Raw genomic sequence first — 16,351 nt, 5'->3', positions numbered from 1 at the left:
GAGCAAAGGGCAGCAGTGATGACGTGTGGCCCTTCCCTGTCCGGCTGTCAGCTTGCTGTGTGACCTTGGGCCAGTCACTGTCTCTCTCCAGGGCCATTTATAAACTTTCACTCGTGTATTGAGGACCTGCCACGTGCCAGGCTCTGTTTGGGTCTTGAATAGCATGACACAGTTCCACCCTTGGGGAGGAAGAGCTGGCCCCACAGGGACAGGTTGGGGGGGCTTTGGCCCAAGTCTGCTCCCACGGCAGGGAGCTCATCTGGCCTCCTCAGGACCTGGAGCGTGGGCGCAGGGACATGGTGGAGGAGGACCTGGACGCCGCGCTTCCCTTGCCCGACGAGGATGAGGAGGACCTCTCCGAGTATAAATTCGCCAAGTTCGCGGCCACCTACTTCCAGGGCACGACGACACACACCTATACCCGGCGGCCGCTCAGGCAGCCGCTGCTATTCCACGATGACGAGGGCGACCAGCTGGTGAGGCCTGGGGCTGCGTGGGTACCCAGGTGGCAGGGCCCCGGGGGGCGGGACGAGGGCCGACCTCACACTGGTGCCCAGCCTGGGCCCGGGCCACATGGGCGCCGTCTCAAGGAGCAGTGGTGGCCCTCGTGCGGCCCCCTCTGGCCCCCTCCCCAGACCCCCAGGCTATTGTGATGGTTCAGCCATGCTCTGTACCTGTGCCCTCCGACACACGGGCTCTGCCCCAGGCGGCCCTGGCGGTCTGGATCACCATTCTGCGCTTCATGGGGGACCTCCCCGAGCCCAAGTACCACACGGCCATGAGTGACGGCAGTGAGAAGATCCCCGTGATGACCAAGATTTACGAGACCCTGGGCAAGAAGACGTACAAGAGGGAGCTGCAGGCCCTGCAGGGCGAGGGCGAGGTGAGGCCCAGCCACCGGCCGTGTCCTCCCAGGCCCGTCGGAAGGGCTGCCCGGCTTCCCCAGCCTCAGGGGAATCCCCAGAAGGAGCGCCCCAAAATTTGCCTCCACCTCACCTCCCTGACCCCCACTCTCCTCCGTCTACTTGTGGGAACAAATGTGTGCACATTTTGTAAACTGCAAAGTGCAGATCATCACCCGGGGAGGCCTTTGCCGTCCGAGCCCGCGGCAGTAGTGACCCACTGCGAGGCACTGGGCAGCTTCCTACACTTTCTGAGTCTCTGCTTTCCTGTCCTGGATGGTGCAGGGAAGTGGGGGGCGAGGGGGCGGCAGTGTGGGGTATACCTCGTAGTTGTTAGCGTGGAGGCGAGCCCACCCTCTAGCCCTAGCTCCGTTGTCCATTGCCTTTGTCATTCCTCGGGGCCCAGTCGCTTGACCCTGACCCCTGTTTGTCCTGCAGGCCCAGCTCCCAGAGGGGCAGAAGAAAAGCAGCATGAGGCACAAGCTGGTGCACTTGACCCTGAAGAAGAAGTCCAAACTGACAGAGGAGGTTAGAGAAGACCCTGGGCTGCCTGAGGAGATGCGGGCTGGGGCCAGGCTGAGCTTGGGGACTGCAGCTGCTCCTGTTCCCGGGGGCTTGGGCTGGACCGTGTGGGGAGCCACTGGGCAGATAGGAGCACCTGGAAGGGGGTGGTGAGCTCAGGCTGGGGCCAGATCCTGGAGGGCTTCCCAGAAGAGGGGACTGGAGAGCTGGAGAGGGCTGGAGTGGCCCATGGTGAGAGGGAGGACAGTTCCTGCCAGCGCAGGGACCCATTGCATTTGATCCAAGGACATTTCAGACTCTGCGAACTTTCTGTGGGCAAGAGTGCCCATGGGACATTAACACTACTAATTCGTTTGAACTCTCGTTTAGTCGCCAGGCCTTTTCTGAGAGCCATCCTGGCCCAATGCTCCAGGATTATGCAGGCTGGGAGGGCAGCAGACACTAACCAAGGCATTTACGGTGCAGGGGACTGGCTCTCTCAACCCCTTACGTTCCCACACAGCAGTCCCTCTGCCTAAAAGTCCTCCTTCCTCTTTTCTGCCTGGGTGTCACCTCCTCCAGGAAGCCTGCCCAGATCCCTCTGCAGTACAGGCACACTCCATCAGGGCTTCCACAGCCTGCGTTGTCTCTGCCATTGTCCTCTTCCCCATCTGAGGCTCAAATCCAGTTCTGCAGCCACGTGGCCCCAGATTTGAATCCTGGCTCTGCTGCTGGGTGTCTGAAAGGCCCAGGTTGCGGGGGGTGGAAAGGCCCACTGGTGGGCTCTGGGGAGGATGGCGTGAGAGCACAGCTGTGGGTGTTCCATAGAGGTGAGGACCTCCTCCACCCCTCCCGCCTATAGGGGCACGCTCCTGCCGCTTGCCCCTCTCAGTCTAGGGCTCTGGGCAGGGTGCAGGCTGGCGCGGTGGGCTGTGGGGAACCAGAGAGGAGAAACGTGTCTGTCAGAACCCAGGCCTGGAGCTGTTCACGGAGGGGCAAGGGCACCGGGGACTGGTGATGGTGACTGGGTGGTTGGACCCAGGGTATATTCTGGGTGTCAGAGTTGTGTGTGGAGTTGTGGCCCACCGTGGAGAGATAGGGGTCAGACGAACAGGTCCCTATCCTGGCTGAAAGGAGGGCTTCCGTGGGGGAGGGGGTGTAGGGTGGGGTCAGGGAGCCTGCAGAGGAGCCTCGTCCCTGGGAGGGGGCACCGGGCCCGCGCTGCCTAGTTGTCTGGGCCAGTCATCCTTCTGCACAATGCTGGGGGCGGATAGCGCTGGGGCCATGACAGCACTGGGAAGCCAGCTCTCCTGGCCACTCTCAGGATCTGCTCTCCAGGGGAGCGGGCAGACTCACACAGGTGGCAGGGCCCCCCTCCGTCTACCCTGCCTGGGGCCAAGCCTCGTCCCCTCCTCTGGCCCAGGTGACCAAGAGGCTGCATGACGGGGAGTCTACTGTGCAGGGCAACAGCATGCTGGAGGACCGGCCCACGTCCAACCTGGAGAAGCTGCACTTCGTCATTGGCAACGGCATCCTGCGGCCGGCGCTCCGGTCAGTGCCAGTGCCTCTCAGAGTGTGGCCCTGCAAGGCTTTTGGTGGCATGAGTTGTGGCTTTGTCACCTTGGCGATGGAAGAAGCCAAACAGGCCTGGGTTTAGCTCCGCTGCTAGCTAGTCATGTGACCTTGATAGAGTTAGTTCATCTCCGTGAACCTCAGTTCCTTCATCTGTAAAGAGGCAATAATCACAGCACCTACCTGATAGGCTTGCGGGCAGATGGAACTCTGGAGAGCGTGTAAGACAAGACCCGCGTCTAGGCATGATTGTTCTCACGATCGGATGCTTCTCCTGCTGTAGACCCATCCCTGCCAGCTCTGGCCTGTGGACAGGGTTACTGCGGTTAGCGTGCCCGCGAAGCCTGCAAGTGCCTCCTTTGTTCAGGTCCCCGGGGTGTTGCGGAGGAGACGGGATGATCTCAGCATCACCAGGAGCAATAAAGGAATCGATTCAGCTAGGTCAGAGGAGGGAAGACGGGACGTTTCTGAGACTCTATCAGCACAAGATGGTCAGTTAGGAGAGCTGATCCCATGAATCTGTGCATACTGGCTGGGAGGAATGCAGGATGAGCCCGGGGCAGGGGGTTGAGCCCATTTTACTGGTGGAAAAACTGAGGTCCAGAGACGGGAAGAGACTTGCCCCAGGGTCCTAGCCTCCCAGACGTCCTCCCTTCCAGTCAGACCCCCTTTCACTGCTCCTGGAAGCCAGTTACTACCTCACCGGAGATGGTCAGGCACCCAGGGCCACCTGACTCCAGCAAGAAAAGGTAGCTGTCCAGGGTGTGTTGAAGGGGCAAGAATTTGCCTCCCACTTGTCTCACTATCGGACCTAAAGTCAGTCCTGGAGAACACAGTGCCGGGAACCCTGGGCTAAGAGTCAGAAGGCTGGGTGTTGGGTCTGAGAGGCCATGGCTAATCCTTCCCTTCACCTGGCCTAGGCTCCCAAGGGCAGGTGAGAAAGCTTTTACTGGTCTGTGACGAGGTGGGAAAAATATGAGGTGGTTTCTAAAGCTAAATTTGATTTATTGAAAGAACTGTTCTTTGTTCTGCGATTTTACCCTTTCTAATTTTTCGGGTATTTAAATTATGTTTGTTTTATGAAATGATTGTGATACAGATGGTGGGCAGATTGTGTGTGTACGGTGTGTTTTAAATGACCTTATTTGTCATGATAAAAAGTGAGCAACGTCAGAATTAATTTTGAAGTTGCGCTGGCCCCTGAACCCTGAAGATCTGGGTGCCACTGAATCAGATAATCGCTCCTTCCTGCCCAGGCTTGCCCTTCTGAGAGGGAAGCGCGGCCATGAGTGCCCCCTGGTGGTCACTTAGTTGTCAACGTCCTGTCCTTGGCCCCATGGGGCAGCTAGCCTTTATTGAGGATTTGCTGTGCCAGGTGCTTTCTAAGCCTTGGCTCTTTTCTTTTTCTTTCTTTTCTTTTCTTTTCTTTTTTTTTTTCTCCACAGAAAGCCTGTAAGGAAGGTTTTATCTTTCCCCTTAAAATGAAAACAAAACCAAACCAAACTACCTTCATTGCTTTGATCTGATTACAAAAGTAATACATGGCGACTTAAGTATTGTATTCAAACATTACGGAAATGCAGCGAGTGAAAGTCGACCCCCACCCCTTCCATCTCCCAGACAAACTCCCCAGATGTGTTTGCTGTTTCTGCTCTTCAGGTTGCCGTCAGTAGAAATTGTACCTGCTGCCATGCCTATGGGCTGGGCTGGGAGGGGTGAACTCACCTGCCCAGGCCACCCAGCTGCTGAGGGACAAGGCAGGACAGCCCATGCTTCTCACCAAAGTGACCACCAGTGGCCGTGGCCGCTGTGTCCCAGAGCAGGAGGCGCACCCCCCTCTGGATCCTGGGGGCCTGACTGTGCGTCTGGATCGGAGTCAGGGACATGCCTCACGCCTGATGCACCCGCCTCCAAAGCAAGACCCTCTTCAGTGGCTCCACCGCCTTCCCCGGTCGGCACCTCGGCCCCTCCTCCCGGGTGGTCTGGGGCAAGCAGGAGAGGACCGCGTGTTGTGTGGCCCCCCTGTGGCCGGGCGGCGGAGGGGCCGGGCTTATCCTCTGAGGCTGTCTCCCTTCCTTGCTTGTCTGCCTGCATAGGGATGAGATCTACTGCCAGATCAGCAAGCAGCTCACGCACAACCCCTCCAAGAGCAGCTATGCCCGGGGCTGGATCCTCGTGTCTCTCTGCGTGGGCTGCTTCGCCCCCTCCGAGAAGTTCGTAAAGGTAGGGGGCGCTTGGCCTCCCGGGGCGGGAAGGGCATCAGAGGAGAGAGCAGGGGAGGAAGCACAGCGGGGCTTGGCGAGGAGGCCCTAGCTGGGCCGTCTCCTCTCAGGCCTACAGTTCCCGCCACCTTGCCCTGCCGTCCTCCCAGGATCCCAGCCCCTCACTCTGTTCTCCCCTCGGCCTCTTTTGGTTTACTGAATTTGACAGCATCTCCTGGCCCCTCCACTTACGGTCTTGGAGCAGGCACTGTGGCTGATTTCAGGCCACTTTCTTGACTGCAACTCAGTGCCAGGCCCTGGGTGCTGGGGGCACGGAGGCAGAGCAGGCAGCAGAACCAACCCCGCCGGCCAGTGCCCTGAGGAGGAGAGCACTCTCCCAGTCGGGAGAGGTCGGGGAGCAATTACACTGGGTGAAGAGAGAGGGGGAATGGTGTGTGGGGTGAGGCGGGAGGCACAGCTGAGACCAGACAGGGTCAGAATGTGGCGGCCTTGCTGCCAGCCTGCTCCCAAAGGTAGCAGGGCTGAGCCCAGAAGCAGTGGAGGGATGAGGGTGGCTGGGCCTCGAGCAGGTCCCGAGTGTGGGTGGAAGGGCTGGACGTAGGAGACCTGGGCAGGCCGCTGTGATGGTCTCGGGCGGTGGCGGGGGGGGGGGGGGGGGGGGGCTGGAGCGGAGGCCCGTCAGCCGGTCCTCCGTCTGCAGTACCTGCGCAACTTCATCCACGGGGGACCGCCCGGCTACGCTCCGTACTGTGAGGAGCGGCTCAGGAGGACCTTCGTCAACGGGACGCGGACACAGCCACCCAGCTGGCTGGAGCTGCAGGTGTGGCCCCTGGCCCCACCCAGGCACTCGAGTGCGCATGTGCGCGTGCGTGCGTGTCTAGTGCACTCCAGTGCCCCAGAAACAGTCCCTGCTTTAGGATTTGTGGTTCTTCCAGTTCTGGGATTCCAGGCCTGTTGGAACCGGAAAGCACCCAGTGGACTCCCATCTGTTTTATAGTCAAAGTCACTTGGGCAGGGGGGTTCCCTCTGGGTCTTAATAGCTTCACCTGTAACATAGCAATGATGACACTCATTTCACAGGGTCTTGTGATGGCTGCAACATGTAAGGGCAGATGTCCCTGGCATGTGGCAGTGCCCAGTCTCCCAGTCCCAACGCCCAGGTTCGTGGGCCTTAACGGTGTTTCAGGATGGGGAGCACTGCGGGGCTCCCTGGGCATCTGTGACCAGCCATAGGTGATGTCCTGGTGGGATGCTGGGGTCCGAGGCTCTGGGGTGGCTCCAACCCCCTAGGAGCAGGGACCCAGGAAACCCAGAGGGCGTGAACTGGTCTGAAGTGAAAAGATCCCCGTTTTCAGGCCACCAAGTCCAAGAAGCCCATCATGTTGCCTGTGACATTCATGGACGGGACCACCAAGACCCTGCTGACTGACTCGGCCACCACGGCCAAGGAGCTCTGCAACGCGCTGGCTGACAAGATCTCCCTCAAGGACCGCTTTGGGTTCTCTCTCTACATTGCCCTGTTTGATAAGGTTTGCCCCCCCCCCCCCGCAGCGCCCCCTCCTGGCACCACCCTGGCTCCCGTTCTGGGTCTGCCACACATTGACTCAGGCGGTCTCAGGCTGTTACCTGCCTTCCAGAGCCGTCGTCTCCTCTCAGCCGCTGGGAACTCTGCCTCTGCCCAGCTCGTTAGGACTGTGGAGAGCACCGAGAAATCTGGCAGTGCGGTGGGAGCTGGAAACCCAGGGCTCACTTCTGTCACATGTACCTGGGCTGAGTCAACCCTCCCCTGGTACCGGAGAAGAAACATGGCAAACAGGGACCGGGGAGGGGGCGTGCAGCTACTTAGCTCTCCGAGATTCAGTGTTCTTATTTGCAAGTTTGTGCAACCCTGGGCACAGCTGGGCCGGGGGGTGGGTGATCTTGCCTCCACACGCAGCAACACCACAGGCGGCAGAGATGCCCCTCACCCTCCACTCTGGCAGGTCCGGGGACAGATCCATGTTGTCCGACAGAGTTTCCCTGAATTTTTCTCAGCTACAGAGAGCTCCCGTGTTTTCACTGACCATTTGCCCATCAGAGTTTCACGTGGCGCTCACACTAGGAAATGGGAACGCCCACGTGGCTGTGCCGACTCAGAGCCCCCGGCTGGGATCCCGAGGTCTCATCTGCTTCTTCCCCGTGACTCGGACACATGCCTGCCTTCTCTGAGCCCCGGTTTTCCATTCAAACAAGGACAGTTGGCACAGTTGATGGCTCTTTGTAGGTCCTTCCCTGCCTGCTCCCCTTTCTGCCTGCCGACTTCTAGCCCTGTGCCCGCAGGTGTCATCCCTGGGCAGTGGCAGTGACCACGTCATGGACGCCATCTCCCAGTGTGAGCAGTACGCCAAGGAGCAGGGGGCCCAGGAGCGCAATGCGCCCTGGAGGCTCTTCTTCCGCAAAGAGGTCTTCACGCCCTGGCACAACCCCTCCGAGGACAACGTGGCCACGAACCTCATCTACCAGCAGGTGGTGCGAGGGGTCAAGTTCGGGGAGTACAGGTGTGAGAAGGTGAGTGACCGAGTCTTCTGCCTGAGCTTGCTCAGCTCACAGCCCTCTGTTTTCCAAATTTGGGCTGAACGTTACTGTCTGTGACCCACCTTAGGTTACGTAGAGGTTAGCCTGGCTGAGGCTTCTTCTAGGGGAATGCTGCCCACAGGAACGAGGGCTTTGAAGCCTAGTGTGAACTCTGTCGGTGGAAGGTGTTCACACTGCTGTAGTGCTCATGCATGGTACAGAGTCTGTGCCTCAGAATGCACTGTGTTGTTCTGCGTTCACCCAGAAAACTCTGTTCTCAAAGTAGGGGATCCACTCGTTTAGACCAGAGTTTGCAAATGTGTACTCTCTTCGTTTCCTTTTAAGGACAGGAGTGATATGGAATAACTCGTGTTGTGTTATTTTATTTATGATGGTGGTGATGATGGTTCTCATGGTGCCTATGATTCTGTCGGTGACCGTGATGGGGGAATGAGGAAGGAGGTGGTGGAAGTGGAAGGGGTGGTTGTTGTTGTTGGTGGTGGTGGTGGTGACGGTGGAGGCAGCAATGGTAGAGGGTGGTGGTGAGGGTAGTGGTGATGATGATGGTGTTGGTGTTGGTGAGGGGGCAGGTTTGGTGGCCTGGGACAGTGCCAGGTTGGTGATGGTGACAATGGCGTTGGTGGTAATGGTGGTGGTGAGCTGACACGCAGAATGCATGAGCACAGCCATATCAGTTGTTAAAATTCTGAAATGTTTTGAGTGGACTGGGAAACATCTACTGCCTTCAAGACACCCAAGAGCCTTTCTCTATCCCCTTCCGCCACAGCCCTGGTGAGCCCCGGGCAGACATGACTGGGGCTGCCGTGTACCGCCCCAGGCAGAGGAGGGGCAGATGCCCAGTCCCCATTATCTGTCTGGCCCTCTAAAGCCTCTGCAGCATAACCTCCTTGTTGTTCACTACTTGGACCATCCCGGGGTGGGGTGGTGATGGAGATGGTAACGTGCCGCCCACCCGCACTCTGACAGCACCAGAGGTACCCAGGTCCCCGCTTCTCCAGGGCAGTCTGTCAGCCCCAGTCGCTGGCTCACAGGCTGGGAATGTGGTGGTTGACCCATCACCGATGGGCTGGCTGGCCTCTCTGGGTCAGCTCATGTGCCTCGTGCTGGCGCTGAGGGCACCCAGGAGAAGGCAGCGGTGTGGCCCTGCCTTTAGGGAGCTCATGGTTCCACCAAGCAGATGAGAACTTCTGGGGGATCAGTGAGAGCACAGTTTCCCAAAGCCTGGGATCGACAGCTGCAGGAGGCAGGGCCCTGGGGACTTCAGTGGTCTGGAAGGGCTTCCCAGATGGTGTGTGAACTTCACACACCTCTCCCTCCCCATCTAGGAGGATGACCTGGCGGAGCTGGCCTCCCAGCAGTACTTCGTGGACTATGGCTCTGAGATGGTCCTGGAGCGCCTCCTGAACCTCGTGCCCACCTACATCCCTGACCGCGAGATCACGCCCCTGAGGACACTGGAGAAGTGGGCCCAGCTGGCCATTGCCGCCCACAAGAAGGTAGGAGGGCAGGGCAGGGTTTTGGAGGAGGGGCTATCTGGTGACCTGGGATGAGAGGCAAGGACCCAGGCAATCAAAGGGGTCACAGCTCTCACTGGACATGTGTCTGTCCATAGGGCTGCTGGGAGAGAGGATGGCACCCCCCACCTCCTGCCTCCGAAGCAGCTTTCCTCCACCACAGATATCGGTTCACCCATATCTTATGCTGTCCACTCCAGGCTGGTGCCAGGGACAGAGAGATCAAATCAACCCTACAGCCTCATGAGAGAAACCATGGGTGCAAGCGTGTCGGGGGCCCCTGCTCCTGGCCTGGCCACAGCCTCTTGCTAGAGCTGCGGTTCAGGAGTGTTGGCGCATGCTGGGAGAGCTTCTAGGAAGCACACCCTCCTTCCTGCCTGGGGAACATCACGTACAGACCCCTCAACCTCTTTGCTTGAGGCCCCAGCCCATAACCAGCCTTGAGGAGCTCTCTTCCAGGCTAAGGGGCCTCCAGGTACTAGAGGAGGGGTGGCCTGGCTGCTGGAGGGAACCCACCGGCCTCCCCGCCTCTTGGCCCAGAGCCATCTTCGCACACAAGTTCCTCGGGGCTCTGCAGACCAGCTGTCTTTCAGCTTTCTATACCACACGCCCTCTTCCTTAACCCAGGGGCCCCATGTACCTCTCCCACCCAACTCTTTGCTTTCCCTGGTGAGCGGCCCACAAGCTTCCCCTCGTCTCTGAACCTGCCCTGCACCCTCTCTACATCTAGGCCTGGCTCCCCCACCAGGCCCTCCCCTCCAGCCCCCTGCAGAAGAGATGCGTGTTTTCCCTCCACTCCTGTCTGTCCAGGCAACCTCTTGCCCCTCACCTCTCACACCTGTCAGCTGCTGAAGCCCATCTATTCTACCTTCCAAACAGCTTCCGTCCCTCTGAGGACACCCCCACCCCCACCGCGGGGCCGCCTCAGTGTTCACTGCCGTCACGCACTTGGCACGTTCTGGGCCAACTGCCATCATTCATTAATTGGTTCTGTTTGGGGTGCTTGCCATGTGTCGGGCACTGTACCAGGCCCTGGGGACACAGCTGTGAAGAGGACAGAGGTGGTCTCTGCCCCTCAGAGCCCACAGCTGAGCTTGCTGCGTCTCTCCTTTGGACCAGAGCCTGCTGGCCTGTGTGTCCCGTATCCTGGGGCCGGTCTTCCCACAGAGTGCACAGCTGTGAATTCGCATGGCTTTTAGGGTCGGAGGGGTAAAAACATTTTATCTGGGAACCATTTCAAACTTATGGAGAAGTTGCAGGTTCAAAAACCTAGAACTGTATACCCCTCCCCTTGACCCAGACTCACCAGGTGTTCTGGGCTGCGTTTCCTTTATGATCCCCTCTCTGTGTACGCACGCGCAGTTTCTTCCGACCCCCGTCCCCTCCTGGGAGGACTCTGCTTCCGGCCCTCTCCGCACATGGTATGCACGTGCGTCTTTGCCCATGTTTGTGTCCAGAGATGACAAATACCATAAGTTCAATTTGATGTGTCCAATTCTACTCCAACCCCACCAAGTTGTTAATAGGGCTCCGAGGGATATTTTTACATAATAAAATGCCGGGGCTTTAGTTTTCTGCGAGCAGCATTGCATTACCCCCTGGCTGCTCCAGCCCTCCCCTGCGACGATCTTCCTCCCTCCCAGGTTCACCTGTCGGGTTCTGCTAACAGTCCAGTCTGGCAGTGGCTGCCTTGTCTACACGTCCACGTGACTTGGCTCTTAGGTGCCCATTCCCCACCCCTCTTCCCGGTGTGGCACACACACCCCTGCGTAGCCACACATGTGCCCGTACCCCAGATGCCTCCCACTCACCCATGACTTCGGGCCTTGGCACACCTGCCGACCAAAATCGTGGGCTTTTCTGTCACGGCTGAATTGGCAGCTCCCTGAAGGTGTGGGACCTGTGGCGTGAGGGGGGCGGCTGTGGGCTGATGGGATGCGACAAGGCCACGGTACACAGGAGGACACCTTAGTTCCAGGGCACTCCTGGCTTGCGGGGCACAGACATTGGATCTCCAGACAGAGCTTACGTGATGTCTTTTTTCCCCTGTCCATCCCCCTCCAGGGGATTTATGCCCAGAGGAGAACTGATGCCCAGAAGGTCAAAGAGGATGTGGTCAATTATGCCCGTTTCAAGTGGCCCTTGCTCTTCTCCAGGTTTTATGAAGCCTACAAATTCTCAGGTACCCCCTCAGCCCTTCTGCCTTCCCACCTCCCTCCACGTCCTCCCCCACCCCACCCTCTATGGCTTCCGCCCCCGTGGAAGGAAGGGATGGCCTGAGCCAGACTCTGCAGTCAGCCCGGTGCTTCCTCGTTCCGGTCAGGAGGCAGGGTGGCTTCTCCCTCCCCACAGTCCAGGTGCTCAGCGACACTCCGGGTTAGATAATGGAGTGACTGCTAGGATAATTAAGCACCTGCTGTGTACAGAAGCAGGCAGCCCAGAGTATAGGCTGTGCTGAGTCCCAAGCAGAGCGTGGATATAACGGACACACACCCGCGCGGGCCACTGGCTCCGCCATCCTCGGGTCTGAGTGACTGGGCGTCTGCTCCGTGCTAGGCCCTTCACCAAATATCTAGCTGGAGGGAACCCTGGGGCTCAGTTGACCCCTCCCCCTGTCCCACCTCACTCCAGGGCAGGGACTTGTTCAGAGCTGCACAACGAACGGAGGCAGGGCTAGAACTCCAGTCAATATTCCTGCTTTCAGTGCTCTCTTCCCGCTGCACTTTGAGTTTTGACCTGTAGGGAGGTTGCGCTCTCCGAGGCTCAGCTTCCCCGTCTGTAAAATGGAAATCCGTGTACCTGCCTGGCGGGCACGAGGACTGGGGAGAGTTGGGCCGTGAGTGGGGCCGCCTCCCTCTCACTGCCGCGGCCTCTGCCCCAGGCCCCAGCCTCCCCAAGAAGGACGTGATTGTGGCGGTCAACTGGACGGGCGTCTACTTCGTGGATGAGCAGGAGCAGGTGCTCCTGGAGCTGTCCTTCCCCGAGCTCGTGGCCGTGTCCAGCAGCAGGTTAGTCCAGCCCCCCCACTACCCGTCAGTGCAGAGCAGGGAGTCGTCCAGCCCTGCGGAGCCCAGCGGCAGGGGTGTGTCGAGCCCGGCGTTCTGACTCAGGGAAAGGAGAGGGCTCCTGGAGCTTTCCTGGGGGCCCTGGGGGCCTTTGACAGGAAGTCACTGCCTCACAGAGGACATGAGTGAGGAGCGGAGACGTGCAGTCCCCTGTCCCGGTCCCGTGCACTTGAGCAGTCTGTGCCGCACGGTGCCGACCTCTCAGGCACCTTCCGCCTGATCCGGGCCTAGGGGTCTTCATGGGGCATCAATAGATGGGTGTGGGCAGCTAGGAGGACGGCCGGCGGCAGTCAACTGTGTACAAAGAGAGCCCGGCCTGGGATTCAGGGGCCTGGGTGGGACTCACGTCCATGTCCTCGCCCCTGAAACAGAGCTGTTAATAGTTGCCTTCAGCAACAGTGGTGAGGGATCAATGCAACAGTCAGTGGGAGAACTCTGCAACCTGAAAGGTGCGAGCACACTAGAGCAGTGGTGGGGGGGTCCTGGGATAGCCTGGTGTTCCAGCGGGCGTTCCCCTGATCCCAGGCTTATGGGAATGTCTCTGGGCAGTGTCTGCTGTGGGCTGGGGCTGGGCACGTCCAGCTCTGATCAGGCATGTGCTAGGCACAGGGAGCAGGGTGATAAGATAGGCCTTGCCCTCTTGCAGCTTCCTTCAGTTGAGAGAGGAGATAGACATTGAACAGGCTATTTTAAAGCAAGGACCAGAGTGATGAGGACTATGGGAGGGCAAGGAGGACTTCCTGGAGGAAGCAGTATCTAGGCTGAGATCTAAAGGGTGAGTGGGAATTATATAGCCAAAGGGAACCAGGCCGGGCCCTTGCAGGCCTCGCTCTGGACCATGTGTGATTTTGGCAGGGCCATGTCTCACCCTGGCTGGGCCGTTCTGACTGGGCTGGCCTTGGTCTCCTTCAGGGAGTGCCGTGTCTTGCTCTCGCTGGGCTGCTCTGATCTGGGCTGTGCTGTGCCTCACTCGGGCTGGGCAGGACTGACCCCGGCTGGGCCCTGTTCTCCGTGTTGGTCCTGCAGGGGAGCAAAACTGGTAGCCCCCAGCTTCACACTGGCTACCATCAAGGGGGATGAGTACACCTTTACCTCCAGCAACGCTGAGGACATCCGTGACCTAGTGGTCACCTTCCTGGAAGGGCTCCGGAAGAGGTCTAAGTACGTGGTGGCCCTGCAGGACAACCCCAACCCTGGTGAGTGGTCCTGGCACAGGCCGCCAGGCACTGGGGCTCCGGGCATCAGGCAGATCACGCACCTTGGCCTTGGCCTGGCAGTCAAGACTGTCAGTGCCTGTTACCACCCTGCCCCAGATACCCTCAGCTCCACCTGGACCAAACGCCAAACTCCGCACCTTCCCTCTGTGCCCCACGGGGAATCTTCCTGTCCTCCCCCTTCCACACTTACACTGTCACGTTCTCCGGGTGACATCAGGGGTTCCTCTTCGGTAGTCTCCAAATACCCACCACCTTCAGATGAGGCTGGCGGTAATAGCTACCCTCGCTGAGCGTGCCCGGGCCTCTGCCGCTCTCGGTAGAGCGTGGAAAGGGCAGAGAGCAAACAGACCCTGGCCCTCCTCTCAGCGGGGAAAGGGGCTGAAAACAGGGAGAGTCCCTGTGACAGTGCAGTGACCAGGGAAGCCCAGAGCCTGGAGGGGAGTCCCCCACGCAGCCTGGGGTTCGGGGAGGAGGTATGTGTGGGTGTAGTGTTGGAGGCAGAGAGGAGAGCACAAACCCAGCACAGACGCTAGAGAAAACAGGGGTGTCTGGGAACGGCAGGTAGGGTGGTTCGGCTGGAATGGGTGAGGAAAGGGAGGAAGGGCAAGAGACGAAGGGGAAGAAGTCAGGAAAGCCAGCCCACTACAGCCCTGTGAGCATGAGGAGGACGGCCTTTCTCCTCAGGGCAATGGGGAGCCATGGAAGGCTTGGCAGGGAAGTGGCCTGCTCCAATGGCCATGTCTGTGTGAAGGGTTGCGGCAAGGTGGAGGCAGGGTGACCAGTGAGCAGACATGAGAGGGACAGGGCCTCAGTTATTCAGTGGGGAGCAAACAGCTTATAGGTCATCAACCCAAATAAAGATGTTGCAATCCAGCCTGTCTTTCTCTGCCCCCATGTGGCCCTGCTCACCTCTGCCTCCCAGCGGGGGAGGAGTCGGGTTTCCTCAGCTTTGCTAAGGGCGATCTCATCATCCTGGACCATGACACAGGAGAGCAGGTCATGAACTCAGGCTGGGCCACCGGCATCAATGAGAGGACCAAGCAGCGTGGGGACTTCCCCACCGACTGCGTGTATGTCATGCCCACTGTCACCATGCCACCGCGGGAGATTGTGGTATGTGGCTTGGGGGTGGCAGATGGATGGGAGTCTCCTCTGGGCCTCTCTGTCTTCTTTCCATATCTGTAAAAGGGAGTGAGGAATTATAATAGATTCATGGTCTGCAATTCCCGCGAAGATGATCTGGGGGGTCTTACGGGACCACAGACTTCAAGTTGGGGAAGCTGTCAAACCTGGGCCAGTGGCCAGTGGCCTAGAAACTGCATCAGATGAGGAACTGCCGGGATGGGGGATGCGAGGTTAGTGGGGAGGGAAGCATCACCTTGCACTGCCTGCGAGCAGAGCTGGGAAGGGAAGCCGTGGTTCTTCCGCATCACAGCCCTGAAGACTCAGAGCCTGGCTTTCCAAGTCTGCTAAGCTAGACTCCGTTGACTGGGCCGTTCTCACACCACACCCCCCGCTTCACCCAGGCTTTCTGACAGGCCCAACCTGGTTCAGACACAGGGTATTAAGGAAAGGATCTGCACGATGCAGGCAGCAGTTGCAAAGAGCGAAAAGGCTCCTAGGGTCAGGATGGGGTGAGGGTGAACCCCATGGTGGCTACCTTCCCCAGCCCCAGTCCAGAAGGCTCTAGGCTTTACCATGTTGATCCCGGGGGTCCCAGGAGAAGAGCTGACCTCAGACCCTTGTCTTTGGTCTCTAGGCCCTGGTCACCATGACCCCTGACCAGAGACAGGACGTTATCCGCCTCTTGCAGCTGCAGACAGCAGAGCCCGAGGTGCGCGCCAAGCCCTACACACTGGAGGAATTTTCCTACGACTATTTCAGGTGATGGGGAAAGGGTAGGGGGGGCCAGGACAGTGAGCTATAGGCTTCTGCTACTGGTTGGTGTGCTGGGGTTGCCTTGGGATGCTCCCATCTGTGAGCAGGGGCTGGGTCAGAGGGAGCAGGAGGACAGTTTCTGACCCTTCTTGTGTCATTTTATCCTTCCTCCACTTAAGATATTGTAACTGTGGCCACCCCAGGTGGGGTCTTGGGCACTCATGACTCATGCCTGTGCCTTTCTCACCAACTCACAGTCCTGGTGGGGAGCTAGCCACAAAACTGGGCAGCTGTGATTGTGTGTTCCCAGCATTGTGATGGGGATGCTGGGGGATGAGGGTGGAGACAGAGGACAGGCTTCCTGGAGGAGGTGGCGTCCGAGCCGAGCTGTACAGGGAGTGACCCGGGTGGAGGAGTGCTGCAGGCAGCACACGCCAAGGCCAGAATGGAGAAAGCAGAGAGGGACAGAGGGGAGGAAGCCATGGAGATGGGCAGGGCTGATTTTCTAGCTGAGAAAGTAAGGTCTGGGGAGGGCTGGTGACTCATCCCAGGTCACCCAGCGCAGCAGGGAGGAGCGGGGCCTTCTGCCTCCATGCACAGGTGGGAGAGGGGCGGGTCTTACAACCTGGGGGTCAGCGCTGACTGTGTCGTGGCAGGCCCCCACCCAAGCACACGCTGAGCCGGGTGATGGTGTCCAAGGCCCGTGGCAAGGACCGGCTGTGGAGCCACACACGGGAGCCGCTCAAGCAGGCACTGCTCAAGAAGATCCTGGGCAGCGAGGAGCTCTCGCAGGAGGCCTGCATGGCCTTCATCGATATCCGCGCCTGTGTGGTGGGCACCATGGCAGGGCAGGGCAGGGGCCCCAAGGAGGGGGGGGCCCCCAGGGGAGGGGGGGGCATTGGGTCC

The 16,351-nt window shown here is 59.2% G+C and overlaps 1 protein-coding gene across 1 annotated transcript in view; it reads left to right on the top strand.

Moving 5' to 3' along the window:
- MYO7A (myosin VIIA) overlaps positions 1–16,351 on the top strand; it is a 79,437-nt gene that overhangs the window by 51,072 nt on the left and 12,014 nt on the right. Inside the window, exons 24-38 of the mRNA XM_044390902.3 lie at positions 273–476; positions 707–883; positions 1,341–1,430; positions 2,827–2,954; positions 5,072–5,198; positions 5,898–6,017; positions 6,553–6,726; positions 7,517–7,744; positions 9,097–9,267; positions 11,350–11,467; positions 12,167–12,293; positions 13,377–13,546; positions 14,490–14,680; positions 15,327–15,451; positions 16,102–16,259. Of these exons, the coding sequence (XP_044246837.2) occupies positions 273–476; positions 707–883; positions 1,341–1,430; positions 2,827–2,954; positions 5,072–5,198; positions 5,898–6,017; positions 6,553–6,726; positions 7,517–7,744; positions 9,097–9,267; positions 11,350–11,467; positions 12,167–12,293; positions 13,377–13,546; positions 14,490–14,680; positions 15,327–15,451; positions 16,102–16,259 (2,308 nt within the window). The remainder of the gene's footprint in view (positions 1–272; positions 477–706; positions 884–1,340; positions 1,431–2,826; positions 2,955–5,071; positions 5,199–5,897; positions 6,018–6,552; positions 6,727–7,516; positions 7,745–9,096; positions 9,268–11,349; positions 11,468–12,166; positions 12,294–13,376; positions 13,547–14,489; positions 14,681–15,326; positions 15,452–16,101; positions 16,260–16,351) is intronic.

Source organism: Ursus arctos, unplaced genomic scaffold (genome assembly GCF_023065955.2).
Source record: "Ursus arctos isolate Adak ecotype North America unplaced genomic scaffold, UrsArc2.0 scaffold_22, whole genome shotgun sequence".
NCBI classification, from domain to species: Eukaryota; Metazoa; Chordata; class Mammalia; order Carnivora; family Ursidae; genus Ursus; species Ursus arctos.
This window is presented reverse-complemented; position numbering and strand designations above follow the sequence as displayed.